Genomic DNA, 27,747 nt, shown 5'->3' with positions numbered 1-27,747 from the left:
GTTCAATTCAAAGTTCTTAGAATTCAGTTCTTTTTCCAAAATTATCTATGACTGTCCTGAGAGAATTAGTTTGCCACGTATTTTTAATAAAAGGCATTTTTTTTAAAAAAAGGCAGCTTGTAAGGAATTGCTGGCATAATTCTAAATAGAATTCTGCAGAATAATTACTGTTAAATGCTATGTACTCAAGGAACTGAAAATATAACTTGCAGGCCCACCTATGTGTTTTGAAATATTAAAGTAATATTGCAAATGAGTTATAGACAAGGTCCAGTAGTGCAAGGCTTAGACTATACATCTGGAAGTTGCAGAATCAACCCATGTGAAATATACAGCTGGAATCCTATGTTAGTACAGCAGAATGTCCCATCAGTTTTATGGCACATACTTAGCAAATGCTGAAGCATGTGAGTCTCCGGTATAATAACTGCATTCCACCTAGCTGAGAGTTGGGAGCTCTCTTCATCTCTCTGCTTTTGGGTATCTTGCAGGAAGAAAATACAGTAAGGTATTTTCTATCTTGAATCTTGACTTTCTATCCTTGAAAAGTCCATAGCCTGACGTTGGTGACATGCTCACGAAGGGCGGAGAAGGGAAGATCTGGGAAAGGATAAAGGGTCACCATGAAATAATGGTCTGACAACACAGCCTGGGCACACTCACAGTTTGATGATTTATTCTCAATCCTGTAACTTGCAGCAATCCACACAATCACTGCTCCCAAAGTTCCAGAGGCTTCAGCAGTTTCCACAGTAGGCGGTCAGTGTGATACATTTTTCAGGAAAAGATTTTTGAAAATAACAGCAGTGGCAATAATTGCTGCTGGAACCTCAGCTATTGCATTTCTTACCTTATAGTTTCCTTTAAAATTATCTCCTAATCCTTTCCAGGGCTTCATCCTACCAACTAGCTTCTACATTCATCTTAGAAGTGCTCAGGGTATGCACTTTTAAAAATTTTAAATGCTCTTCTTAAATGTAGATATCTTAATTCCCACCTCCTAGCAAGTACAATCTCTCACACAGGAGCATGCAAGAAAAGCTTTGAATGAAGCTCCTCATTCCAAATGAATCTTTAGTGTGTTTTTCTGGCAGAAAGGGAAGCTGTTGGCCTGTGAAAGGATGTCACGTGGTGGTGAAGCATTCAGGGCACTGGTAACTTCAGCTGCATGCACAACTTGACACAGAATCCGAGACCTTAGAATTCTAGTGCTACTGTTTATATGGTTAACTACTCTTATAGAAACATTATTATTGAAAATAGTAATAATTATTATTGAAAGAGAGCTGAATATGCCATTTTGTATTGCTCCCTCTTTAAAACAAAGACTGTTTTTTCTTTGCCTGAAAGCATTTCTTTTTAAATAAATGTCATGAATCAGAGCAAGACTTTCTTAAAACCAAAGGTATAAGAGAATGGGAAATTACTTTTGCCAATAATGAAAAAACAGGGTTTTTTTACAATTTCCCTTTGCTTAAGAAATATCTTTAGAGAAATGAGTTGGAAATTAAGGATCCAGCCAAGTGCAAGCACTGAAGTGCACACTTGTGTTCAATCAGGAGTCATTATAGGAATTGCTCATGTACTTTAGATGGAGCCTTGTGCTTTATGCTGCAGAGCAAAGTGAGCCTGCCTTTCTAAATTCAAGACCATATTTATTTTATGTATTCATTTCTTGCGGTGTTTTTTTCTCCTCTTATAATGTGAAATAGCTGCTTATGAACCTGACTTAACTAGCACAGCCTTATGTACTGATGCAGGCACATGCACAAGCTCCTATGTGCAGATGACCCCAAATCTTCTTGTGAAAATGAGGAGTAGGTCTACCCAAAATGTAACCTTTACCCAAATGCTCCATATATTGCCCCTTACTTGCTCTGTTCATGGAAGGATAAAGAAGGTATCACTTCTTCATGTCTGGCCAATGATCTGGCTTAAAGTGAGTATTGACCCCCTGTGAAATATTCCTATGACAGGAATGCAAAGTATTGGAATATGAATCCCAATATTACCAGTTAGATTGTGCCTGGGCCAGTCTGAGCCTCGCTGCTGAGCCAGAGGCGGCTTCTGGCTGAGCCAGAGGTGGCTTCTGAGACACCTTTAGCTTGCTGGTGGTTTCAGCTGGGCACTAAACAAGTCCAGGCTTGTTAGGGACTCCGTTTACCTTAGGAAGAGGCTTCAGGAAAAGGTGAAGAGAAAAAAAGGAGGGATTATGCCAGAGGGTTATATGCAGTGGTTTATTCCATGGTTACAGAGGTCTGAATCTTGGGGAGACCTCCAACAGAATAGAGAGCACATGGCGTGCTTCACCTTTTAAGCACAGGGGGAGGGGAGGGGACAGGTGAGCCACCAACCAGGTGGGAGGGGCGGGGTCTCAAGGGACAAGGGACACCTAGACAGGCCAATGACCTCTGACCATTGAATCTGACCAACCACATGACGCCTTTGCTGGAATGTTAAGCTTGATTGACAGGACTCACTCAGCAAGGGGGCGAGGGGGGAAGGGAGACCAGTATTGGCACACCTGGGAAGGGACCCAGGACCCGGAAGTCTAAAACAGGACATTACAACACACTATAACAGCAAAGGACTGAGATGCTGCTGGCACCTGTTCAGGAGCAAACCTCCTCTTTGGCTGCCCCACCAAGTCTTGCCAGTCCAATAGGGCTCTGCCAATGGGGTTCATGTGTGCTCCCTGAAAAGCAGCAAAACCACCTTGCTGGGGTAAGGTTTAGGGCCTTATGGAAAGCCTGGAAGCTGATGGTAGCTCTTCCATCAAAAGTACTGTGAAGTGGACTGGTTTGCCTTGCTGCTGCTCTTGAGAGGCCTATGGTAGAAGCTCTCTCTTTGCTGAGAAATGTGGGTGATGTCAGGATTGACAGAACTCTTTTCATTCCTTACACAATTATACATGCATATTCCTTGTTCTGTTGTTTCTGCTGTGTGCAATGATAAGTACTTCCAAAGAGGCAAAAGGGCTTCTTTTCTTATGGATGTGATGACTTAAGTTTCAGCTTTCCTATTTTCCAGATTCTGTACACCATTAGTACATAACTCTGAACTTCACATGAAGTGTTAGCGAGTTCTCTTCACAGTTTAGTTAGAGAAAAACAGCCCTCTTCCAGCCTGAGAAACAAGGACATTGCAGCTTTGGGCCTAAAAACCACAAACAGTGAATTGAGGAGAGAAATCTGGGAGGATGGGACCTCATAACCTGAAGCTGTAATTGAACAATTAACCCCAATATGTAAATAGATCAAAACTTACAGAAGTGTGAAAACTCATGACCAATGGTCCATCTTGGGTGTAGCCTCAGCCGGGCTCTTGTATCTTGCCCAAGGTGTATCCTTGCCCAAGATGTATCCTTTGGAGGCCTTTTTAACAAATACCTACTTTATTCCTTTAACACTGTCTAGCCTCTGTTCTAGGTGGCCTCTCAAGGCATCAGAGGAGTGGGAGATACCCCAATATTAAAAAAAACCCCATGTGGTTTGGTACAAATAGTTAACAGCAGCCAATACTCTTATCTAGTCACAAACATATTGGTAATCCCACATCAGAACTATCAAATCTCTTCTTCTGACAGCCTCACACCAGAGCTCTTCTTTACTGCCTGATAGTCCATTTCTTAAACTGTTGATGAATAGCTACATGTCATAAACCCTTAACTAACATTTTAAAAAATAATAATTTAAAAAACTCATAGATTTCTTGAGTCTTTTGATCTGCTGTGGGCACGTGTCCTAAAGGGATGTTCCCTTGACCAACGTGGTTGTATTAAGATTCTTTAAAAAGTCTAATTGACAGTTTTTCCATGCATTGAGGTTTGAGGGTAAAGTGAATCAAATCTTGGTTTTCTGCAGAAAAAGGATTCATGAGACAGAAGACAGCAATTCTAGGAGATGGATTTTTGTTGGAGAATGTGTGTGCACTTCCTATTTTTATAATGGTGCTGTCTTCTTATTCTTTGCCATGTATTCACATGATTTAAACAAAACAATAACAGCAACAAAAGGCAACCAAACAAAAAAAAAAAAACCACAATCAGTCTTTTACTGTATCAGTGTAGTTGTAAGAACTCTCATATTTTGGTGCTCTTGGAGTTTGTTGATATAAATTACTACTGGTGGGAATAAGACTTTAAATATTTTCTAAACAAGAGAGGTGTCTGTCTCTAAGGATGTGGGTGCACAGATGGTGAACACAGAAGGCCAAGATGTGAGCACTGGGAGACTCCTGTGCATCCACAGGCCTCAATCCAGAGAAGTGCTCAATGTCAGTGTCTCTTTTCCAAGGCCTCAGCCAAAATACACCAAGCTTTGGGGTAAACTATAGAAGTTGCCAAATCTGCTAATCTTCTGCCTGATGTATCTTTGTGTGACTCCATACTAACAACGCTTTAGACTTGTGCATTTTAAAAAGCAGAAAGTTTGGCATTTTGGTGGCAGGCAGGCTTGTAATGCTTTTTTTGGAATTGCTAAAAGTAAGCCAAGGTTAGTATGTCTAATGAACACAAATGAAGTCTGAAATCAAACACAGGGCAAAAATAAAGTTATGGGTACATAAAATAAATAAAAAATGTTGAGGCATACTTATGGGATTTCCACTGATTCCTTGGGTTACATATCAAACTGGAAAAGTAGGTTTAGATTAGATATTAGGAAGAAATTCTTCACTGTGATGGTGGTGAGGCAGAGGAATGTGTTGCCCAGTGAAGCTGTGGATGCCCCATCCCTGGGAGTGTTCGAGGTCAGGTTGGATGGGGCTTTGAGCAACCTGGTCTAGGGGAACACCCATGGCAGGGGTGTTGGAACAAGACGATCCTTAAGGTCCCTTCCAACCCAAACCATCCTGTGACACCACAAACAGGTGAAAATCATGGTATCTGTTCAAAGAGGTGTGGAGGAAGCAGATGCATATTTGTTGTGCAGTCTGACTTACTGAGCTAAAAGTATCTATATTGAATTCTTCCACAGCAGGAAATTCTGACCTATGGTAAATGAATTGAGTTCATTTATTGTGAGGTTGCTGAATTTAAAGGAGGCACCGGATCTACAGCAATTGGGTAGCTGCATGTATTCAGCCTTCCTCTGCCTCTGGCAAAGGAGACTTGTGCAAATAAATAAAGAAGAAAATGCCTTCTTATACTGTAGCCACACACACTGGACACCTAACTTAATTTGTACCTTTGTGTTAATGCTTTACATGAACAAAGGGTTAGTCTGTATTGCTACTGGAAGCCATTGCTTTTAGACAGAGCCTCTGCATTCACAGTATTTATAAAGTCAGAACTAAAGTGCTATGATGGAATTAATCCATTTCTCTGTCAGAATTTCTCAAAGTAATAAAAATCTTGTGTAAAACTGTAACTGCTGCCTGCTTATGGAATTTGTGCCCCTGCAACGTAGTACTTGGGTTTGAGCTAATTCCCACTGCAGTCAACAAGAATGTTCTGACCTATTATTTTCATTTGATAAGCGGTTAAAGCTGCACTCCCTTAGTCTTACCATGATAACTGGGTGATTGCGTAAGGAAACAAACTCAGAGATAATCCTAAACTAGACAAATCAAAAGAACAAAGGATTATTGTGATAAAGCATCAGTTTAATTTTTTTTTTCCATCTAGCTGGGCTTTTTTAACCTAAAATAAAATTAGATTCAAAAAAAGGTGATAGGGTGATGAAGAACATTTTAGAAGCTGAGGATTACACGACAAGTTGCAAAGACTGAGGGCCAGTTCCTCAGGCAGAGTAACTGGTGTAAGGTCTCTGAAGATTTCACCTGTTGCATCTTAACATTAGCTATGTTGATGACATGTAAATATGTAACTCTGTAGAAATTTATTTTTCCCTTGTGTTGAATTTCCCTTATTGAATGGGAGGATGTGTGTGACAGATGTGCAACATGAAGCATATTAATGCAATGTAAAAGTTGACAGGAAATAGTTAATAATTCATGAGTTCTGCAAACTGTGGTACCAAGTATTTAGATGCCTGTTTGTCTCTGTTTCAGCACCTAAAAGACAGTACCAAAATGTACTGTAAACAAGAGATAACCTTCCATGAGACACCTGTGTTAAACTCCTCCTGGGAATTTGTCTTATTACCAAAAGCATTACAAACAATATTCTAAGTGACAATCTGTCCTTCTAGGAAAATGCCAAATAATAAAGAAGTTGCTCCTTTCCCCCCTCTCCTTTTTTTTTTTTTTACTGATTAAAAAATACTTCCTGGTGCAGTTGGAGAACTTGGCAGGCAGTCTGCATTTCAATTGAGCACAACTGCTGCCTTTTCTTCCCTTGGATTCTCCTCTCAGCCCAGCTGTAGGAGCTTCCTCCCTCCTCTGGCTCTGCTCCTTGTGCATCCAGGACCAGGTGGAGTCTGGGGCTGTGGTTATTTACATCAAAGCTTTAATGCTCTTCTTCCGGCAAAATGTTATGGAATTTTTGCTTCCCAGATCTCAAGTCTTTTACATTTGAGAACTGAAATGTTTATGAAGAGACAGTAATAATTATTAAGAGACTTTAATAATATAAAGACCCAAAATACACTGAATTTAAAAAGAAATAATAAATGATAGCCTGAATGGAAACCAGAACATGCCACATTACAATTGTACAGAGAGATGTGCTCCCTGCTGTGTTGGCTGGTAATGGGATTAGTCATAGCTAGAAAGTTATCATTGGGAGTTTTGTGGCAAAGGCACTCTGAAACCAGTTGTGAAGTCTCAAAGGCTGGTGCTCTATCACCAGGAGGCAAGGTCCCCTCGTGGTGTTGACATTACACCTACATAAATAATCCACTGACACATGCTGCTCTCCTTGGAAACTGGTTTTTCAGTACTGCATTCTAAGGAAGAGTAAGCAATAAAGCCGGCAGGCACCTGACTGACTGCCCTAGCTAAGCAAACCAGGCAATTTCAACTTGGTTATTCCTGGGTTGTTATAATTTCAAGGTTAGGTTATCTCATGCAGTTATTTCTAGCATCGTTCTCCCTTTGAAATCTGCCTTCCTGCCCACTCCAACACACACACCAGATTACTTGGTAAGGCTGCAAAAACACTGACAGATCCTCCTGTCTGTGTGTTGAGTTCTCCACCACAGAGCTCACTTGAAGAGAAGCTACAAGTTGTTAAGCACCTGTTTCAACATGGACAAAAAAGCACAAAGGAGCACAGCTCTTCTGATCCATCACCAGTTCAGTGCCTCAGAAACCTCTTTTTATAACAGCCTCCATACAATTGTGCATTGCATGTAGTAAAAATAGGCTGAATTATATTTACATTATTTTTAGATTCCATAGATCTGTAGCCCAATAAATTCTCCCCATAAATTGCTGCTTGTAAAACAATAAGGGGAAAAGGCTTCCTTCAATATATTTGCTTGCTTTCAGAAAAACACAGGAGAGTCTTTGCCAGTATGTGTGTGAAGATCCATAATAATTGATTCAATTGCCCTGAAGTGTATAAGGCTCCCTTCTTGTTTCTTATTTTGCTGTTTATTGGGATTTTTTTCGTCTCTCCTCTCTGCTTTTTTTTTTTTTTTTTTTTTTTTAATCTGTGATATTTTACTTGTGTCATCTTTACAAGTTTTTCTCTGGAACAGAGAGGTTTAGAAATCTGTTTTAATGAACAGATTAAATCTGAGATTTTATATCACTTCTGAAGCAAAAATTATCAACAGTAATGATATGAACAGTAGAACTAAACATTTCAGTGTTCTCGACTTCATAGGGGCATAGACTAAAAGAGACCTCCTGACTTGCCTAAACTACTCTTTATAACTGCACACAAATGTCATAAAATCTTTTTGAAAACATACCAAGTGATATGTAAACTGTTTAGGTGCTTCTTGCCAAATCCTCTTGCTATACAGCTATTTATGTTGTTACTCCATCAGGGACTGAGCTCATTCTTCCAGGTGTCTTCCTACCTAACACTAGGGAGAGGAGATGATGCATGTTTGAAAATAGATTCTGCAATTCCACTTCTTTATAACATTAATAGAGGAGAGGGAAAGTTTGTTTTAACTCTATAACATTCACATAAGTTTGTGAGCAGTCTCTCGCCAGTCTCATATTGCTGAATCTCTGCCTTCCCATGCCAACTGCAGGGGAAAAACCAGGATCAGGACCAAAGGCAGCACCTCATCAAAGGAGCTCACTCCTCCTAGTAGTCATTACTAAAATCTAAGTCTATATAATTTAAGTCTCATAGAATTATAGAATTATTCAGATTGGAAAGGACAATTATGACTGAGTCCAGGCATAAATCTAACACTGCCAAGTCCACCAACCACTAACCATGTCCCCAAGTGCCACATCTGAGTGATTTTCCAATACCTCCGGGGATGACGACTCCACCTCTACCCTGGGCAGTCTGTTCCACTGCTTGGCAACACTTTTGACAAAGAATTTTTCCTTATATTCAATCTAAATCTTCCCTGCTGCAGATTGAGGCCATTTGCTCTTGCCCTGTTGCGTCTTGCTTGGGAGAAGACATCAATCCCTGTCTGGCTACACCCTCCCTTTAGATAGTTGTAGAGAGTGATAAGGCCTCTCCTGAGCTTCCTTTTCTCCAGACTAAACAACCCCAGCTCCCTCAGCCACTCTTTGGAAGACCTGTGTTCTAGAAATCTTAGTCTCAGTTTTGCCCTTTGCCCAGCAGATGATGATTACCAGGTGATTACTTTCATTTTTGCAGAAGCTTTCTGGTGTTTAGGCACTATGACCTCCTTGGCATTTGATGAGTTGATTGATGATCTGAAGTCATCACTTGTTTTTTTTCTTCAGACTTTCTTAAAAGAAGTTTTGATAGGTGCTCAAAATCTACTCCAGGTAGCTGCAGTAAGGAAGCTGCCCAAGCAGGCAGAATTAATGACTGATGCAGATGAGGCTGTCAATGACGGAGAACATGAAATAAAAGGAAATAAATGAAAATGGCCATTGGTGGAGCTGTGAATGGTAGAGCATAGGAAGCCTAGGGATTTAAAAATATGAATGAAGAGAATGTTATTAGTTCACTTGAATGTAAAAAGAGAAGAGTAAGTGGTGATGCTAAAGGGCTAAACATTTATATTTGTGCTTTGCATTGAGAGAAACCTAGTAATGTAGAAAGTGCAGGATGAAATCAAGTGTTTCAGTATCTCTCATAAGAGAGCAGCATACTAAAGAGGAGTTTCTTGACTTGCATATTGACAGGCTGAAATGACTTGCATCTAAGAGTTTCAGAATAGCTGGCTGGATGGGTCTCTGATAGCGACTTCCTCCACAAATAGGTATGTGAAATCATGGAAGAGATGAAGAGATTTGACCTAAACTAAACATTGCAGTGGCATTTTTAGAAAGATAAATTATAGTCTAATTCTGGAGAAGAGAATGGAACAACTACTATAAAGACTGGGAAAGAATGAACAGGGGAACTTGGTACCACACAATAGCTCCCACTAGCCAATACCTTTCTGGAAGTTTTCTTCCAGAAATCAGGAGTGTTCAAGCAATATGTTCTGAACATCATTTCAATTGATGCCACACACAGTTTACATTGGGACCTAGAATAACCTGATTTAATGCAAAATATGCTGAGTGTATTAAAACCATGTATCTGACAGGTCTCAAACCAGACCTCAGTATCAGGTATGTTTGTAACTTTAAATACTAATGTGATCCTTAAATTTATTAAGTAAAGAGTTTCAGGCTATATCAATAGAACCTACCTTGCCCTGTATATTACACAGGAGATGCTTTTATGGTACTTTCCAGTTGGTCCAAGAGATCCACCTGGGAATAATTAAAAGAGCCAAAAACTGCTTGTAGTGTGCCATAGGGAGAAAATACCTGCCTGAAGAGTAAAGTAGGAGGATAGAAGCTGACTACACTGCAGGTCATTAATATCTCCCAGGCAAAAGGAAATAAAATTGAAAAAGATTCCTCTTGATTTTGAAAAATGTGTAGCATGTTATAGGAAGTAGAAGTCAGGACATTTCATGTTTACTACAGGCTTTTAACTGGGAGGATAAGATGTGAGAGCTTTTAATGAGTTGTGATGGATTCTCGCCAAGAAATATCTTAAAGATACTATAAAACTTCTCTGTGACATGCTGGTTTATTGGCTTATATCTACAGATTTATGACAACCAGATTTAATGACGCTGTTTAAATGGAGAATTTTGAGTAAAAGTGAACTGTCAGTTTCAGAAATGGATGAAGAGTGACATGGGGAAAAGCTGTGAATGGGAAGTCTGGGGTGGGTCTGTGGGAGAAAACAGAGGGAAGGAGGAGAACCAGGGAGGACTGGAAGTCAGAAAGGAGCTGGAATTTCATCAGCAGACTCCTAACAAACAGTTAGGAAACAACGCTGACAGTGTCAGACAGCAGACAAAAACATAGGAGCCTTTCAGTTTCACTGAAAGGGAGAAGTGCTGTGGTAATTCCTAAAGAGCACTTTCCTTCCTCCCAGCTTGGGTACAACCCCAAACTGCTGAAAATCCCACTTGCTTCTCTGTTACTCCGGAATGGACATGTCAGACACTTCCCAGAATCACAGAACTAAATCTTTTGAAGGATGCTTTCATGGACATCTTCTAAAGCATGAAGATTAAAATTAACTCTGACTTCACAGGGCAAAAAAGGGAAATTCCAAGAGAAAAAATAATCCCAAACCCATTTATAAGGCATGGAATCTCTTAGTCAGCCTGAACAGTACTTTGTGTTTTTCTTTTCTTTTGCCCAGTCTTCTTCCTCCTATGACTGAACTTTTCATATCACAAAACAAGTGTTTCACAGCCCACTTTCTGTTTGAAGCTAATAGGAACTAACCATTCCTGTTGTTGTTCACAGACCAAAAATCTCATCTAGAAAGTGAAAGTTATTCTAAATGTGAGAGGAAGACACAGGGTAACCTTTGAGCTCAGGACTTGCTAATCCTGCTTTGATTCTGACACTTGCCTGTAACACTACATGCCTCATGACAGGAGCTGAGCAGCAGTTTCCAACCTCAGTACTTTCATATCAGTGCTTCATAATCTGTCTCTGTTATTTATTGAAGAAATTTAGGGTAATGACATAAATGACTTCTCTCAGGTGATTAATTCCCTCTTCTGTTTGCCAGGTTTCACTGGAAAAGAATTCAAAGCTTCCTTACAGGACTGATAGTTCAGGCTTGTCTCTGTTTTCATTCTTTAAAGTCGCGTGGTAGGGATATTGGGTATTTTCTGGTAAGAATGACTTTTTAAAATATTCTGCATTTTTTAATGTGAACGAGCTTTTCATTTCAATAGAAGTTCCTGTTGAATTTGCATACACTCAGACTGCAAAATTTATTTTATTATTTATTAAAAATTTATTTATTAAAAATAAATTTATTAAAAATAAATTTAAAATTATTTATTAAAATTTATTTCCATCAAAAAGCATTCATTCACAAGCACCTTTGCTTCGAGAATATTTTTAAGAGATAAAACTACAGAGCATAAACAGAGAAATGAAAAGTAAATAAAACTTGTAAACAGAAATATTTATGTACAAGGCAAATGCAGTATTAGTAATGTGGACACTGAGTTAATTTAGCTTGTTGGAGAACTCTGCTGAAATCATTTATGAGCTTGTATCTATGGAAATATACCAGCATCCTGTGTTAAACCAAATCATGAGTATCCAATGAAGGACTTAGAAACTTAAAGTCTTTACTGTGTTCAGGACAAAACATGATTTATTTAGGCAGGACACCGAGTCCTTGTTGTTACATTGCCTTTGGGCATTGCTACAAATTATTAATGTCTTTTTATTTTGCTGACAACACGATATGTGCAGATTTTCCAATGTTTTGCTGAGCATCAGGTGCACTACATCACTCAGGTGGAAAGACTCTTAATAAAGCATACAACTGTGTAACTAGATGAGTCTCTGTGCAATCAGTGTTTGGAAATGGGTAGCTTCCAGGAAAAGCTTTAATATCCAAGAGGGTTTTGAGATGAATTGTTGTGATAACAGCAATTGGTGTGATGATGATTTCATTGAAAACTGGTGTCATTGTGGACATTATGCTCAAGGATCACTGGTGCAAAATCCCATCAGTGATCATTAGGCATAATGAAATCAACTTGTGCTGATGGTGAGAAATATCTCAAACTGACTGATGCAGATGCCTTTAGTGTTGACTGGGAGAGTGGGCAGGAGGGCCTGTTCTCAGTTTCACAATGTGCATCCGTGTTCTGCAGGACTCTTTCAGGAAAAAATTCCACCTGCATCTCTGAAAATTTGAACGGGGTGTTCAATTCATGTGTCATTCATTGCTGATGCAAGGCTTGTCTGGGACTCTGCTGTTCTTGTCTCTGAGTTGGTGACACAATTCATGTGAAAACCTGCTTAGCCTGTCAGGCTGGCCAAGATTTTGGGCCTTACTGGTCTGACATGCTCCACTATTTGAAAAATGTAATTGGGGGTTTTAGCTGTGTTCCTGAAGCCTTGATGTCTGAGGAGGAAAAGTTTTAAACACCGTTCTCTCCTCTTGGCTGCTGCCCTTACCGTGTCTATAGGACATGTCACATAAAATCAGTAAGTCAACAACTCACACAGCTTAGGCAAACACCATTTTACAGCTGTTCTGAAGTGGAGGGTAGATGTGGAGCTCTAATAAACTTGCTAGAGATGGAGATACAGAAGTTTTGGCACTTCCTGAAATTAATTTAGACTTTTGAAAGGCAGTGTGAAAGTTTGGACCAGTTCCTTTGTGACTAGTAATGAAAGAAGAAAAAAAAACCCAACTGTCTATAACAGTGTCTCAGATTCCATGTTGCCAAACAGGATTTTCAGATATTTGTAATCTGAAAATCTGTAGCTGTCTGTGGCAATGTAAAGAGCTATTTGGAATCAGTGACTGTATAAAGGTATTTATATAGTCCCCACGTGAAAATTTACGTACCCTTGTTCGTGTGCTGCTGCTTAATATTGGTTTTGAATATGCAAAAATAGGATGATGCACTCTTATTTGAATGTATGTGTTGTGAGCAAACTCACTACTAGATTAAATGGTCTTGGGTTCATCATTAATGTTAATTTGGAGCAAGCTGTAATGGTCCTTTTTAATTCTTATGACTACTGAAACTCAGGGGTCAAGGGTTTGGAGAATATTAAACCATTCCCATATCAAAGAAACTTGCAATTAAATTAAATCTGTTTCTCCATAAGCAAATGACTTGGGATATAATAGTAGCAATTTCTTCCTATTCTTCCTTTTTTTCCCTTGGTGAAATGACATGTTACAAATTATATATTACAGTATAATGACAAGTATCCCTTAGTATGCACAGCCAGGGCCATTAGGGATAACAGATGCCTCATGCAACACATAGACATGGAAGGAAAACACAAAACACAGCAATGGCTTTGAGAGAAAATGGGGTAGGACTCTCCAACTCCTTGTCTGTATGTGAATCACTGTACTGTTACCAATATTTCATCTTTTCTCTACTCAAGAGCCTATAAATACTTCCAGGAGCACATCTACTTGAGAAACCAGTGTTAGACCCCATGCCAAACGAATTTTGGCCTAGTTCTCAGAAACAGAGCAAGTTTCAGGGCAAAGGGGGAAGGGTGAACTTTGCCATCACTGTAGGTAGTGGTACACAAGGTTCCTGTGACTTTTCTCTGGGCCTTCCAGGAGGGCACTGGTGAGCATCAGGAGTGTGCTGGGTGGGTGGAGGCTGGCCCAGGTGTCTCTGAGGACTGAGTTGGACTCATTGCTACAGGTCTCACCCTCGGGGAATTTTGTTTCCATCCCTGACTCGGAGGGAGTGAAGGAAGACTTGGTCACAGTCATTCCCTGTCGGTATCTGCAGCTGCCTCGGGTCAGCTAAGGTTTCTGAACACCGAGGATGCACTTGGGAGAGGTACAGCAGTTCCTTTGGGCTGGGATTTCAATTACCAAGAACTTCACCTGTTAAAAAACTAACCTTCCTTCAGGAGAAAAACCTCCAAGTATCTAGAAGTCAGAGAGCTTCAGCAGTAATGTGTGATTATTTCACAGGATGTAGTGATAAGGAAGTTATCTAAATTTTCTGCCCCCAGGAAAGGGATCCTTGGCAGGGATTTGGCATTTAGTATTGGAGTGGCTGAAGAATTTAGGATTGCTTTGCATACTTACAATAATTTGTCACCTTCTTTAAGGAGTGTCCACAGGGTTAATGGGTTCAGTGGCTTTGTTGAAGATCGGTAATTTAAGGACTGTTTAAAAAAAAATACTTTTCAAAACCTTTTTAAAAATAAATTAGTCTTTGTCTAAGAATAAAACCAAATCTTAAGTCTATTTACCTGAATTAGGTTTAAATTAGAATTTAGTGTTGGGATTAAAAAGAGATCGCATTGCTTTAGTTTCATTCTAAAATGAATTTTTTATTGAGATTATGATGGAAATTCAGTGCTCTACAGAATGTTACCATAAATTTGAGCATCACTCATGTGCCCTGCAAACCTTCTAGAGGTAATTGCCAGAGATTAAAAGACTTAACAGCTGTGCTGTAGTACTAAGAGTTGTAAAATAAGAATTCCAAAAAACCCAAACACAAACCTAAACAAACAAACAAACCATAAACACAGCAACAACAACAAAATAAAACACAACAAAATAAAAAAAAACAAACACAAAAAACCCCCACAACCCAAAACACAATCTCTTGGCTCATTTTAAAAACTCAGTGTTCTGCAATGGCCTGTTACACTGCCTCCAAATAAATATTTGACAAGTACTAGGCATTGGTATCGGCTTCAGTATTGCAAAAATCTACAATCACAATTTCCCTTCTCTCTCAACGTTCATCCAGCATGCAGTGCTTTTGCTCGTGTTGATAGGGTTCCTCTTCCTCCTATAACTTTTTTGGGGATAGGTGATAATGTGTGCTAACAATATTGCTACAAATTTTGGCTTTTAAAATCCACCTAGAGGAACCTTTACCCTTGCCACCCCCTAAATGTTTCTGTTACTGTTGCTGGCTTTGAGAAAAACATTCCTCTTCTAATCTGGCATCCAGATTTCCTCCTCAGAGCTGCTGTCAGGGAGCAGCAAGAGGCTGCAGACCTCTTCTGCCCGGTGCTGGTGCTCACAGCTCCTGCGGGTGATACAGAGGGGGAGGCAAACAGGTGGAAATGGAATAGGAGGCCATCATCAATATTACACCGCAGGGTGCCTAACTTCCAGAAACATTGCAAAGGAATTTATGAAAATTAAGTGAAGGCTCCATCCACTTCACACTTCATTTTCATTAACTTGGACTTTACTGCATTTTATACCAAAAGCATCCATTGATAGACTATATTCCTAGATCAACCTCATTCCTTTCAGGGTTTTTCTTAATATGGCGGAATTTTGTTTGCATTCTACATGATGAGACAGGGTCCTGCTTAGCAAATGTGTTCAGCTTTTATAGTGTATGGAACAATTTTTTTAAAAGTCCACCTTGGAACCATAGTATTTCTAATAATTAAGATATTGAAAGTCAAGAGGAAAACACAAAACAGAACTCTTCTCCATTTAACAAGCTGGATTGCATCAGTTTTCTCCCTGGTTTCTTAGTTGAACTTTCCCAAAATTTCAAAATTATATTTTCCAATATCATGACAGGAGTATTTCTGTGTACTTTGACATAAGTTTTCTTTCTAATCTGATTGTGTTGCAACACACTTCTGTGTGAATTAGACTTTGTTTGACCACCTTGCCTTGGGTAAGGCCTAAGATATCCTCAGCATGTCATTTTGAAAAAGGCAAAGAGATAAGCAGAGTAATTTTAAGCCTTTTAATATTTACAGGTACATTCCCAACATTTTGGCCATCATGTCTTTTTTTTTTCATGAGAGTGTGATGGCAGAAACCTCTGGAATGTGTCTGTAAGTAATCAATGCCTCAGAATGCTGGGGCTTATCTGGAAGCTTTGCTTAAAGGTGTGCACTCAGTATTTGGAAGCTCTCAAAAATACCTTGGTGTCTCATTCCCTCAAAACTACATTTAAGACTGGCCAATCCAGGATATCATATAGACTCTGTATTGCTTTCTGCCTAGGGCAGTGCTGCTGTAAGATATACTTAATATCTGTTTATGTGTAAGGGCAATCTACATGTCCTGTTTTATAATACATATATGTATATTTTTGTTGTTATTATTATTATTTTCCCCCACTGTTCAGGCATATTCTTCTTATATTTCCACCCGAGTAGTCCCTCCTTTCTCTTGTAGATCTTCTTTATTCTATCTGTGTTTCTTAGGGATCCCTTTTCCCCTGCTAACAAATCAACCTGAAGTTTGAAATTTTACTGTCTCGCTTGCTATTGTGCTTAATAAATGTTCTGTGGCTTTAACTTACTCTGGTATGAGTAAGTGAAGAATCCTGTCTCCTTCCTCCAAGGCATCAGCTATGTTGAATAACAGGGCTCTCTTTTCTCCCCTTCCTTTCCCATCATGTCATTATTTGTTATTACAAGAATCAACTTTTTGCTTTTTCAGTATTGAGGATCCAGAAAAAGAAAGAAATCAGACAGGGATTATCAATGAGCTAAAACACTTTATCCTCTGAAAAAAAACAAAATCTGGTTTTAAGAGCTGCTTTTAATTTTAAAAATTATGCCTCCCCTGCAAGAGATGGAGTATCCATGTTTTCTTCTGACTACTCTGGAGCATCAATTGCTGAGCGGTGTCAAACTTTTGTTTCACCCATACTCTTCAGTCAGTACAGTGCCAGTAGCATGCATACATAAGTGGAGCACTGGAAGTGCTTTCACTTGGCTGATGAGGGCTATGCGCATCCAAACTGGTGTAAGTGCTGATTTGGATGGTGGATTACATCCATATGCATATCCTTTGAAAAAACAATGCAGCATAACTGGTCCTAAATCACTGATGTGTTTCAGAATAAGTGGCAGTAATCAGGAGCTTGCCAGCATCATGTTTGGGTGATGGGGTGCTCCCCATGAGCACCAGGGACCCTGTCACTACCCTGTGCAGACTTCCTAGCTTGTCAGTGTAGTGCAAACTTCAGTGTGGGCTGTGAAAGTTGCTCTCACACCACCCGGGTTTTTTCCTAAGTCTCTCTTTTCCCCAGAGTTTAGTCCAGACACAGCTGACATAAACTGGACCCCTCTAGACTTGAAAGACCGTTCAAGAACCCATTTGATACCAAGGCAGACGTCAATGACTTTTCAAATGCATTATCTGCAGGCTGCCTTTAGAAATTAAAAACTCTGTGTTCCTATAGCATGTGTAGAATAATTCACATAGGAACAACGTGGGTCATCTTCTCTAATATTTTCCAGAATGGAATGGATAAGACACAGCAGCTCATATTTTCTCTGACCAGCAAAAGTAAAGTCCCATCTAGTACGTTGATCCTGCTGAAATCTTTGATGAGGGGAGGAAAAAGAGGAGTTAACACCTGTTAAATCCAGTTAAATCCTCAGCACTTTTCCTTCTTACATGAGATTTTATCTGAGTTATATCTACTAAGCAAAGTGTAAAATGGAGCAAATGCAAGGTAAAATGGAAGGAGTAACACAGGAATATGAAATGGAAAGAGCCATTACAACGGTGATAGTAATCAAGAGAACAAAGTGAGCTTACTGTCAGTTTAAGGCTTTGTTTGGCTTTTCTGGTAGCTGTATCTTCTGTGGTTAAATAGAGCAGATTTGTAAATGTGCTCACTAATGGTGCAGTTCCTATCAAAGCTTCTGAGTAGTATAAGGTTAGAGAAAGTCCACGTTATGGTGGGTGCTGATCTTAATAAATACTGACTCATCATAAAGGAAATTAAAGTAGTAGTAGATGCCTTTGAAAACACAATTATGTGATTCTCTGCACTGTTATCCAGCAAGGAGAAACTGCAGCAAGCCTCGCTGAAGGTGCTGTCCCTTATCACCACAGAATGCATCTGTGAATTGACCGTGGTATTAAAGACACATTTGATCTTCCCCTCCCTGAACAGTCTTGGGAAAGAGAATGAATTAATAACTAAAGTAAACTCTAGAGGACAGGCCATTTTTCCCTTCATATTGAAGATTGGGAGCTCATTTGCCAGAAATAATAGTATAGATAACTTCAAGAACTGAGGCTGTGAGGGAGCTGTAAGAATCACTCAGTCTTTCTTGCTTCACCTTCCTGATGCAGCAGCAAGATCCCTGTTTTCCTGGGCACTGACCTGGGCTGAAGCCCACCAACTTGTCTGTGCAGAGGACAGGACAGGTGCTTGATGGCACTCAGATGTGAATTCTCCCGTTGCCAAAGCACCCTCAGGCCCTGCTGGCCAAGAGATTTACACTGTTAATCAACTACACCGTATCCATGCAGGCAGAGCCAACAGGAGTCTGGCCAATGAGCTAGACGTGAAATAATTAAAATTTACTGAGTGGTTTAGATTTAGTCAGTTTGAATGCTTTTCTTGTCTGATTTTTGCAGGCAAGTTGTTTATCCAAGTGAAGTGCTTTAAGATACAGCAAGGAGCACTGACATCAGCAGAGATCAATGAAGGACGATGAGGTCTATTTAATCTAGGAAATGAGTGACTTGGGTCTTTGATCCTGTTGCATTCTCCTATTCCCAGAAGGTTAAATTTAGTCCTGCATACACAAATTCTGTTTGACTAAGTTTACTTAGGTTTTAAATATTTGCGGGTTTCTTTTGTTTAGGTTCTCTTGTATAACAAGAAAAAATCCCCAACTGTTACCACATAATTAGGCTGTTGCTGTGTAAGCATGTGTAGCTCCTTTCAGACTTGAGAGGAGAATATGCAAATTCAAACCCAAATGCGTTTCTTTAAACTTTCATACTGTATAAAAGGAAAACACCCTCTGACCCATTGTATACAAACCAGCCTCTGAAATGGCATGGGGGAAAATGGCTCAAGTCTGAATTAGCAAGAAATAAGTCTTGTTTGGCTCATTTTGCCTACATTACTTCCATTTTCCACACGTAAAGAAAACCTCGTGCAGCCTAATGCAAAGGTGTGCGTTTGGTTCAAGATACAAAAATGTAAGGTTAGCCTTACAGACCATGAGGATAAGGCTGAAGTTTCTACCATGCTGAAAGACAAGATCGGGAAAAATTTTCATAATCCCTTGTTTAGAAATGTTAGTTGCTTTGGTGTAAAGTAAACAGAAGTCAAAGCAAGATGGTTTTTTTTTATTATTTACATTTATCTTAACTTCAGCAAGCCATAGCAGGTGCTAGCAAGAGATGAGCTTTGGTGCTTCTTGCCACAGACTCACTTCACCGTGTGTCATCAACCACGAGTTTTAAAAGTGCCTGAATTGAAATATCCACTACGGCACAGAAAATAAAATCGAAAAAACAGGGAGAGGAAGGAAGTCCCATCAGGGAGGCAAAAGAAGAGCCCTTGTTTCCTTGCACATCCCTCTGCCCCGAGCCGCCGCCACACTCGCTCTCCTCCGTGAGGGACGCGGGCCGAGCAGAGCCGGGCCGGAGCAGGGCTGCCATGGCTCCGGGCCTCGCCCCAAGCCCGCACCGTCCTTGCGGCTTTTATTTTCGTCATTTCACATTTATTTTTTCAGCACCCCTGCCTGGGCTGAACGGGGGGCGCTCAGGGGGCGGGTGCGGGGTAGTCCCCGCTGGCGGGAGCGGCGCTCGGTGCCGGGGCAGCCCCGCAGCCGCTCCGCGCCCGCCGGGCAGGTGCTGCGGCGGGCCTCGGACCACACCGGGGAGAGAAACCACTTCTGAGGGGAAAAAAAAAAAGTTTCAAAAAAAAAGAAAGATCAATAACCAAAAAGTTAAATAACTGGAAAACAGGACAGCAGCGGAGGGGCCGGTGCCGTGTGCGGGAGCGCGGAGCGCGGCCGGCGGGGCGGAGCGGCCCCGCTGACCCCCGGCCGGGCCGGTGCCGGGGGCGGGGAGCCCGGGGCGCCCCGCGGGCCCCCATTGGCGGGCGCGGCGGCGGCGGCGGGGCCGGGCCGTGCGGGCCGGGTCCCGGGCGGAGGGGGCCGGCCCTGCCCCCGCGGCCGGCGGCTGCCCGAGGTTTAAAGTGAGAACTTTCTGCGGGTGGCGCCGAGCTGCACAGCCCCGCCGCCGCGTCGCTCCTGTCCCGCCGCAGCAGCCGCCGCTACCACCGCCTCCCCCGGGCGGGCCGTACAATCCTCGGCAGTGTCCTGAGACTGTACGCCCGCCTCGGGGGCGACCCGGCCGAACCGGACCCCGCTCCCCGCCCGCCGGCGCCCGCGGAGCCCCGCGTCCCGCGGGCAGGTGCTGAGCGCGCCCCGGCCCGGGAGGCGGCGCAGGAGCCGGCAGCAGCCGCCGCCGCGATGACAGCTGACAAGGAGAAGAAGAGGTGAGGGGCCGCGGGCGAGGCGCCGCGCTGTTCGGGCCGCTGCGTCCTCCTTCTGCGGCTGCCCCCTTGGGCCGCGGGATCCCCGCCCCGGGGGCGCTGCCGGCGGGACGGCGCGGCCTCGGCTGCCCCGCCACCGCTCCCGTGCGAGGGCTCTACCCGGAGCCTTTGCGGGGACCGGCTGCGGCGTGAGTGAGTTAGATCGCCCGGCCCGGGCGGGGACAGGGGCCGGGGAGCAGCGCCGGGGTAACCTGCGCTCCGGGGGTAACCTGCGCTCCGTCTGGGCCGCGCCGAGCCGGGCAGCGCCTGCCCGGAGCTGCCCCCGCCGGCGGCACCGCGGCCGCAGCGCACCTGGCCCGGTAAAGGCGGCCCCGGCTGCGGGCAGGTGCCTCTGGCAGGCAGGGCCAGCCCGCCGGTGTGCGGCCACTGCGTGTACGGAGTGGCGGGGCTTGGTGTCAGCGAGGGCAGGGGGAGTAGGAAACTATTTTTCAGTTGAAGACAGGGGTTTTGAAGGTAGCAGCACTCTTAGCAAAACGTGTTTTATAACTAAAGTCGCGTGGATGAAATTGCCAGGCTGTGTAAATATTTCGACACCTCCTCGCTCCGGTCTGAGGCGCTGGCCGCGGTGCATCTCCCGCGGTTCCCGGGGCGCCTCAGCTGTCAGCGGGTTTTTCCGGAGGGCCCAGAGCCCCAGCAGTGCCCAGCGCCTCGTTTGCTGCTGCCCTTTGCGGGGGGATGTAAAGCCAGACATTCCCACACTGCCAGAGCGACCCTTCCAGAGGGAATCAGAGTAACGCACTGGTAGTTTTGTAACTCATCAAAGCGTGTTTTCTTGTTGGTTCTTGAGAACAAACGTCGAAATAAAACTCAGCGGTTTTAAACAGAAATTGCAGGTGGAGATAAAGAGAAGAATTATCTACTTGTTGCTCCAAAGCTATAAATAATTCCTATGGATGAGAGAGGGTGCGGACATGGGGAAAACTAAAACTAAGTGAATAAAGGTCTGTGAAGTCTTGTAGGATATGTATTCAGTCTGATTTCTGCAGCAGGCAGGATCCGTCCATTATCAGCACAGGTTACTGTTCTGGCCGTAGATTCTCTTTATAAGCGATGTGGTTTATAGACTAAGAATTTTATGTTGTTATTTGTCGTGTGTACTATCCAGTTACCGTGCAGTAAACTCTAAACCTTGGGTTTTTGTTTGTGTAATAGCTCCTTTTTTATTGAGTCACCCTATGACGATGTAGTAGGGGAGGTATAGCAGTGTAAATCATACCTTTTCCCTGTAGTTCTGTTTTCCTCAGTTTATCAAAAACTAACATATTAAGGTTAAACAGTTACTTCAAGTGTATTTTGTTCTAGGTAGAGTGCAGAGTAAAAAAATACATGTACATTTTGTGTCTTATGTTGAAAAAGTAAAAAATTATAGTACAGTACAATGTAGTTAATGTGTTAGTTGATGAGGCAAGAGGATGAAGCACCGTATATATTGGAAATACACTGCTTTCATTGTATCACCTCTTTTTAACAGGGCACTCAATCTCTTCACTTTTACCCTCTTGCTTTCAAGCAGAGTGAGGGATTGAGCGCTGTCTAATCTTGCAGGACAGCACACTGAAGTGGTTTGGGGAAACACTCTTCAGATACTACACAGGCTTCACAGGACTGAGGTCTGAACCCTGATCCTGACTCCCTCACTGCTTTTAAATAGTGACATTCAGTGACAATTTTTCTGTTTCTCTCAGAAGTAGACTAGTTGTTATCTGGTTCGTGGGTTTGTTGCGTAAATTAATGTTTGTGGAAGAGCTGGGAGAGTGTCATATGAGGGATTTCAGATAGCTGGCTTGTGCCTCTCTGTCAGTGTGCTGTGGATATCCCTACTGGGGATGTACCCTATGTAGCCTGTTGAAACAAGATCGTTTTGCTCTCTTAATTTTCCAGTACTATTTTAGAGTAGGTTTATTGCCTTGAGTTCGACAGTTAGTGTATTGTTTGCTTGATCTCTATCCAGATATGCAACAAGGATCTCTAACCTTACTTGCTAATAGCATTTATAAATCACTTTCACAGAGAAAAGGTGGGGCAGTGTTACCAGATTTCCAGGCAGCTCTGAAACTATGTTGAGGAGCAGATCTCTTACTGTTAAACAAATGTTCTAAGGAAGATAATCTTTGATTCTCTTAATGGTCCCTTTAAGTTGAAGAACATCCTCAGGTCCTCATTTGAAGCTCTGTTTGCCAGCAGAAAAGAGCAGTTGCTTTATTTGGAACAAATGTTATGGCACTTTCAGTAGGCTGATTTAAAGTTAGTCCAAGATTCAGAGCTGAAATTAATATGATTATTCTTTTAACTTATTTTAAAAAAATCTACATAATATTAGATACTCTCTTAGAATGCTGGTAATTAGAAACCGGGAGCAGGAGGAATAAAAGGGCATAACACATTTTAGCATATAATGAAAGCTAAGGGGAAAGTATCTGATCTGTACAGCTGTGCAGTACAACAACAAGTAGTAGGTAAGTCCCAATGTAATTCAAGCAGTCTGGTACAATATCTTGATGTGGTTTTTAATGATTTGCAAGACAGTTACTTTGTGAGGAGTGGATGTTGTGGTAAATGAATGGTTCTGGATGGACAACAGTGTCTGTTTGAGAAAAGTTTGAAGCCAGGCTCAGGACAAGTCAAGTACCACTGAGAAGGATGCATAATTTTGCTTCACCTTCTCAGTTGTGTTGTTACTTGGGGAATTCTGTGTTTGTTTTCCAGTTATATGAAAAATAAACCAGTTTCGCAGCTCAGGGTGTTTCTGTGCTAGTGGTCCCCATGTAATTACACAATAGGTTTTGTGACCATAACCATGTAATGTTACATAAATCAGTTTAACTTCTTCTGGCCCAGCTAGTAAAGAAATGGGATTGCCCCCAGTTATTATCTAGGTAACAGGCTGCTTTCATTTACCCTTTTACTTTGGGCTTTATTTGATGTTGAGCCCCTCTAATGAGGTACTTTGTGCCTCAAATTTTGCTGACCTTTTTCCTTCAGGAGAGTAGTTTTGCCAAACTGAGGTCGCTCTTGGCTGTTCCTTCTCAGGATGAGGAAACCGTCCTGATGGCACAGCTCTCCAGAGCTCAGGTAGTTGCTCGCTCATAATGGATATAATTGGGATGTCAGGAAATGTGAGCATTTGGATGTGCCAAGGTGTTAAACTGCAGATTTCAAGAAACACACAGTCTCAGTTTTGTTCTTCTCAGTACATTTTCTGTGTGTCACTGTTGCCAGGTATACTCCCTGTTGCCTGATATTCTGTGATGGTGGTGACAGATCATCTTGTCCATTCTCTTGCCAACCCAAGTTTGTCCTTATACTCTTTTAAACCTCACTTTATGTACTTTAGCTGATGGAGGTTAGAACACTTTCCTTTGCGGACGATTTCATAGATTACTCAGCTCCATAAATAAAAAAAATTAAGTTTTATTATTGCTCAACATCTCCCCATGCATAGCCCACATATTTTAGTTACTTCTGTTTGCTTCTGTGTTCACATCTGCTCTTGCAGTTTTTCTTATTTGGAGTTATCAAAAAGAAATGTGATCCCCTGAATTCCTGGTGAACAATCTGTTGAAATTGGCTGTTTAGCACATATTTATGGTGTGTTAACATTAAACAATTAGTATTTACCGTTCAGCACCACAAATTCAGACACTTCATAGCTTGCAGGTCATCTTGAATGATCCTGGCCACTCATAGCCCTCCTACTTTGGTATTGCCCCTTCTCTTTCTGTACTCACTGCCCTTTCTAGAGATGTCTGGCTTTTCTACCAGAGGGTGGCCCAAGGGTACAGGAGTGAGGAGGGACAGGCTCACGCCTGCCCTGGCCCTGCCTTTGCCTGCAGTGACATGGAGCAGAGGCTGGGCTGAGCTCTGGCTTGGGAACTCCTGACTTCTGCTGCCCACCTCTGTGGTTTCACCTCCACAGAGCCAGAGTACTTCAGCTTGGTGAGGACTGAAAGGCTTTTGCTGTGGGAATGGTGTGCAGTGCGAGTGCCTCCAGTGTGCACCATCCTCCCAAAGTGATCTGAGCATCTGGGAATTTGTGTTTCACCAGTTGCTCCAAGGGCTTGCTCTGCTTGTGCTTAGTGCTTGGCCCTAGAGCAATTTAAAAATCTGTCAGCCCTTCATAAACACAATCTTTGTGTCATGCCCTTATCTCTGCATCTCTGTCACATTTATCTTGTGGGGATCATTAAGAATGTCTTGCATATTAGAGATACTTTGCTAATAACCAGTTTTGCATTTATGCTGTGAATTCAGGAGATCCATCATGAGTATCAAAATGGATCTCTCTATATCTTTCTATAATATTTTTAACTATGATGGATTCATAAACATTAAGTATTTTTGTTTTCAGGTTCCAAGCAGGAGCTGCTGCTAGGTGTGGTGAGAGCAGTACTCTTCGAGCATTAAATTTTTTGCTATTCTTAGGATAAACATTAGAGTGAGGAAATGAGAATACAAAAGCAGATTGTATTTAAAAATAATTTAAATACTTGGAATGGTTTTATTCTGCTAAAGCTATTTGTGAAATGCTATTGTGTTAATTACTCCAATATTCATAGTGACATGTGTATCTTAATAGTTATAAATAGTTCTATTCCTAGTAGCTGGCACAAGGTTGACAGAGCCCTTCTCTTAAATGAAGAGAAACTGCAAGAATGAATATTAATGCATCTGGCAGTTTTTTTCTCATTTATCTTTCTTGTGCTCAATTTGCTTAAAAGACAGTATAATAAAGTAGTTATTTGGTGAGGATAAAACCTTGACTGCTTATATGTAAAAAAAAAAAAAAACTTCTTACATTTACAGAGCTGCTTTTTATGAGACACTTTCTGAAGTATGTAAAATGGGAAACTATTTTATTATGCATTTGGAAAGTAGCTTAATAAAGTACAGTAGGCCAATTGGCTGATAAATAAGTACTGTTCCAAAGTAACTCACTTAATTATGTTCTTGAGATCAAATCTAATTATGATTTTGTTTTTCCTCTGTGACTTTATTTAGGTCTAGAAAATTTTGCTGAAACAAAATCTGCCATAATAAATTTTGATTAAATGGGCATATTTGGGCCTGAAAACAGTTAGACTTGTAATTTAATTTACTTGACTGTTATTACAAAGCATTTGGATTTGGATAGCATCTCTATTATGCTTCTCTGTCCATTGCTGTATGTGACACAGGAAATTTTCAGTATTTATTTTATAGAAACCCATCAAATGTTTTGCCAGACAAGGAGCAAAGTTGCTCTAGTTGAATTTTTATGTCTGATCTTCAGTCAAAGAAATGCCCTGATCTTGACCCTTTCTCTGTGTGCTAATATCAGCAGTTTTCTTTGATTTAGGGGAATGTTTAGGGTGTTGCCTCCAAGAAGTTTGAAAAATTCAGAAACTTTACACATACTTTGTGTTAGCCTATGGCTGGATGATTAATATTGGCTTATTGCAGCTTTATAAACAAATTGTGTGCATTTGGGCAGGAGGAAGAAACACTTTTTTATTTTGTTTGTGCTCTCAAGTAGGACAAAACCAGAATAACACAGCTCCTCAGTGGTTTTTATTCCTAATGTAAATATGTTGAACCACCCTCCAAGTTACAAATGCTGCTTCGTTCTGCTGTGTATGTATTTGTGCACTGATTTGCTTTCAAACAAACATTAAATAGCATTATTAAGTAGTGTTTTAATCTCAAGTATTTGTGGGGAATCTGTAGAACCAAAGTGACTGTTTGTTCAAAGAGATTTCAGCAGCATATTGTGTTTCCAACAAGAACCATCTCTCAAACTGCATTTGCCTGTGCCTGGCTATTCCTCCAGTCCCTGCTTCTTGAGCATGTCCCTAAATCCCAGCTCTGACCTGCATGAATGAAACTTCCAGGGCAGAATTTGGACAGACTGTAAAGTAGGACTGTGATGGAGGGAACAACCGGACTTTGATGGGATTTGGCTGGGATTTGTTTGCTTGGTTTGGTCATATATATGAGTGCAGGTCTGACAATGCTCTCTGTTGCCTACCTCGTTCTTTAAATCCTCTTCCCCAAACAAACAAAACAAAAAGGAAAGAAAGAGGGGAAAAAAAAGTAACTCCTGATTGTTTTCACCTCCTTCTCCACAGCACTGGCTGAAGCACAGAAACATCCCTTTATATTTGAATATGAAATATTGTGTGCATTGAACTACTTCTGTCTGCACTTTTGCAATAACATTTTGAGCTAGAAGAGTGTGAGCAGTCTCGTTGTGTTTCAGGAAATTGTGTTATCTAAGGAAAAGCTAAAATTAGAAGTGATATGAGGAGCCTTGTGCATGGCGACTTTTTTTGGGGAGGGTGGTGTGGTTTGGTTTTGGTTTTGTTTTTTTTTTTAAACAGAGCAGCTCTCCTAATGGATGAATCATGTGGGTGTAACTTATGGCACTTGATAGCAGGCAGTCTGTCTGAAGGTATATGTATGGTAGTAAGATTACTGGGATCATTTAAAAATTATTTGGAGCTACTGAAACGTGAACTTAATCTATTGTAAATATTTGTTACTCATTATCTAATATATCAAAATATATGTGGTTGGAGTTGGGCAAATGAAGGTAAGATGTAAAGTGCAAATTTCAAACAATGGTACCAAGTGCTGGAGAAGCTGCAGATGCAGTTGGTGAATATTTTCTGTAAAAACAAATATTTTCTTGGAAAATAATTTTCCAGAGCACAAGGGAAACAAGAGCTAGTGTTCTAGTTTGGCTAGACTAAAATGAAGGGACTGGGTTGAGAAATTGTCAAGACATATGTAGACTGCTGAAACATTTTAGATCTGGGTTCATTTTTACAAGGTTTCCTGTGTTGCATTATGTTGTTAATTGAAAACCAGGTGTTCTAAATTCATTTGAATGAGACTTAAATAATTATTAGTCACTTGTTAATTTAAATATTTTTCTTTTTTCTTTGTCTTTCTTTTCTGGTGTTAGACTTAATGGGGTTTTTTTTCCAGATCTTTACTGTACTGAAGTCGTGTACACATACATGTGTCTGATTTGGTGGCTTGACCTCAATCAGATTCTTGTCCTTCTTTCAGGAGAAATCTTCACATTTATCTGCTAAACCAAAATATTAGGTATTCCTTTTACAGTATTTACAAGGCCCTCATCACTTAAAGCCTTGAATTCAAAACAGTCCCAGTCTTTCAAAAACTGCAATTGCTTAGACAAGTTACCAGGTCTGATGAAAATACTTAGTCCTCTTTGGCTTGGGTTAGGCAGGAAGTGTGACTTGGCAATGACAAAGGTCCTCTCTAGCTTTGGTTGTGTGAACAGCTTTTTAAAGACTGTAGTATAATTGAAAACATAGCAGTGAAGGCTCGCCATAACCCCTCACTGGCTCCTGACACAACAGACAAGAAAGTC

General features: G+C 41.2%; 1 protein-coding gene across 1 annotated transcript in view; it reads left to right on the top strand.

The window, feature by feature from the left end:
- Nucleotides 1-20,011: 20,011 nt before the first annotated feature.
- The window catches only part of EPAS1 (endothelial PAS domain protein 1), a 76,938-nt gene continuing 69,202 nt past the window's right edge, over nt 20,012-27,747 (top strand). The window contains exon 1 of the mRNA XM_064708953.1: nt 20,012-20,312. Within this exon, the coding sequence (XP_064565023.1) occupies nt 20,287-20,312 (26 nt within the window). The 5' untranslated portion in view covers nt 20,012-20,286. The remainder of the gene's footprint in view (nt 20,313-27,747) is intronic.

Source organism: Zonotrichia leucophrys, chromosome 3, assembly GCF_028769735.1.
Source record: "Zonotrichia leucophrys gambelii isolate GWCS_2022_RI chromosome 3, RI_Zleu_2.0, whole genome shotgun sequence".
NCBI lineage: Eukaryota > Metazoa > Chordata > Aves > Passeriformes > Passerellidae > Zonotrichia > Zonotrichia leucophrys.
This window is presented reverse-complemented; position numbering and strand designations above follow the sequence as displayed.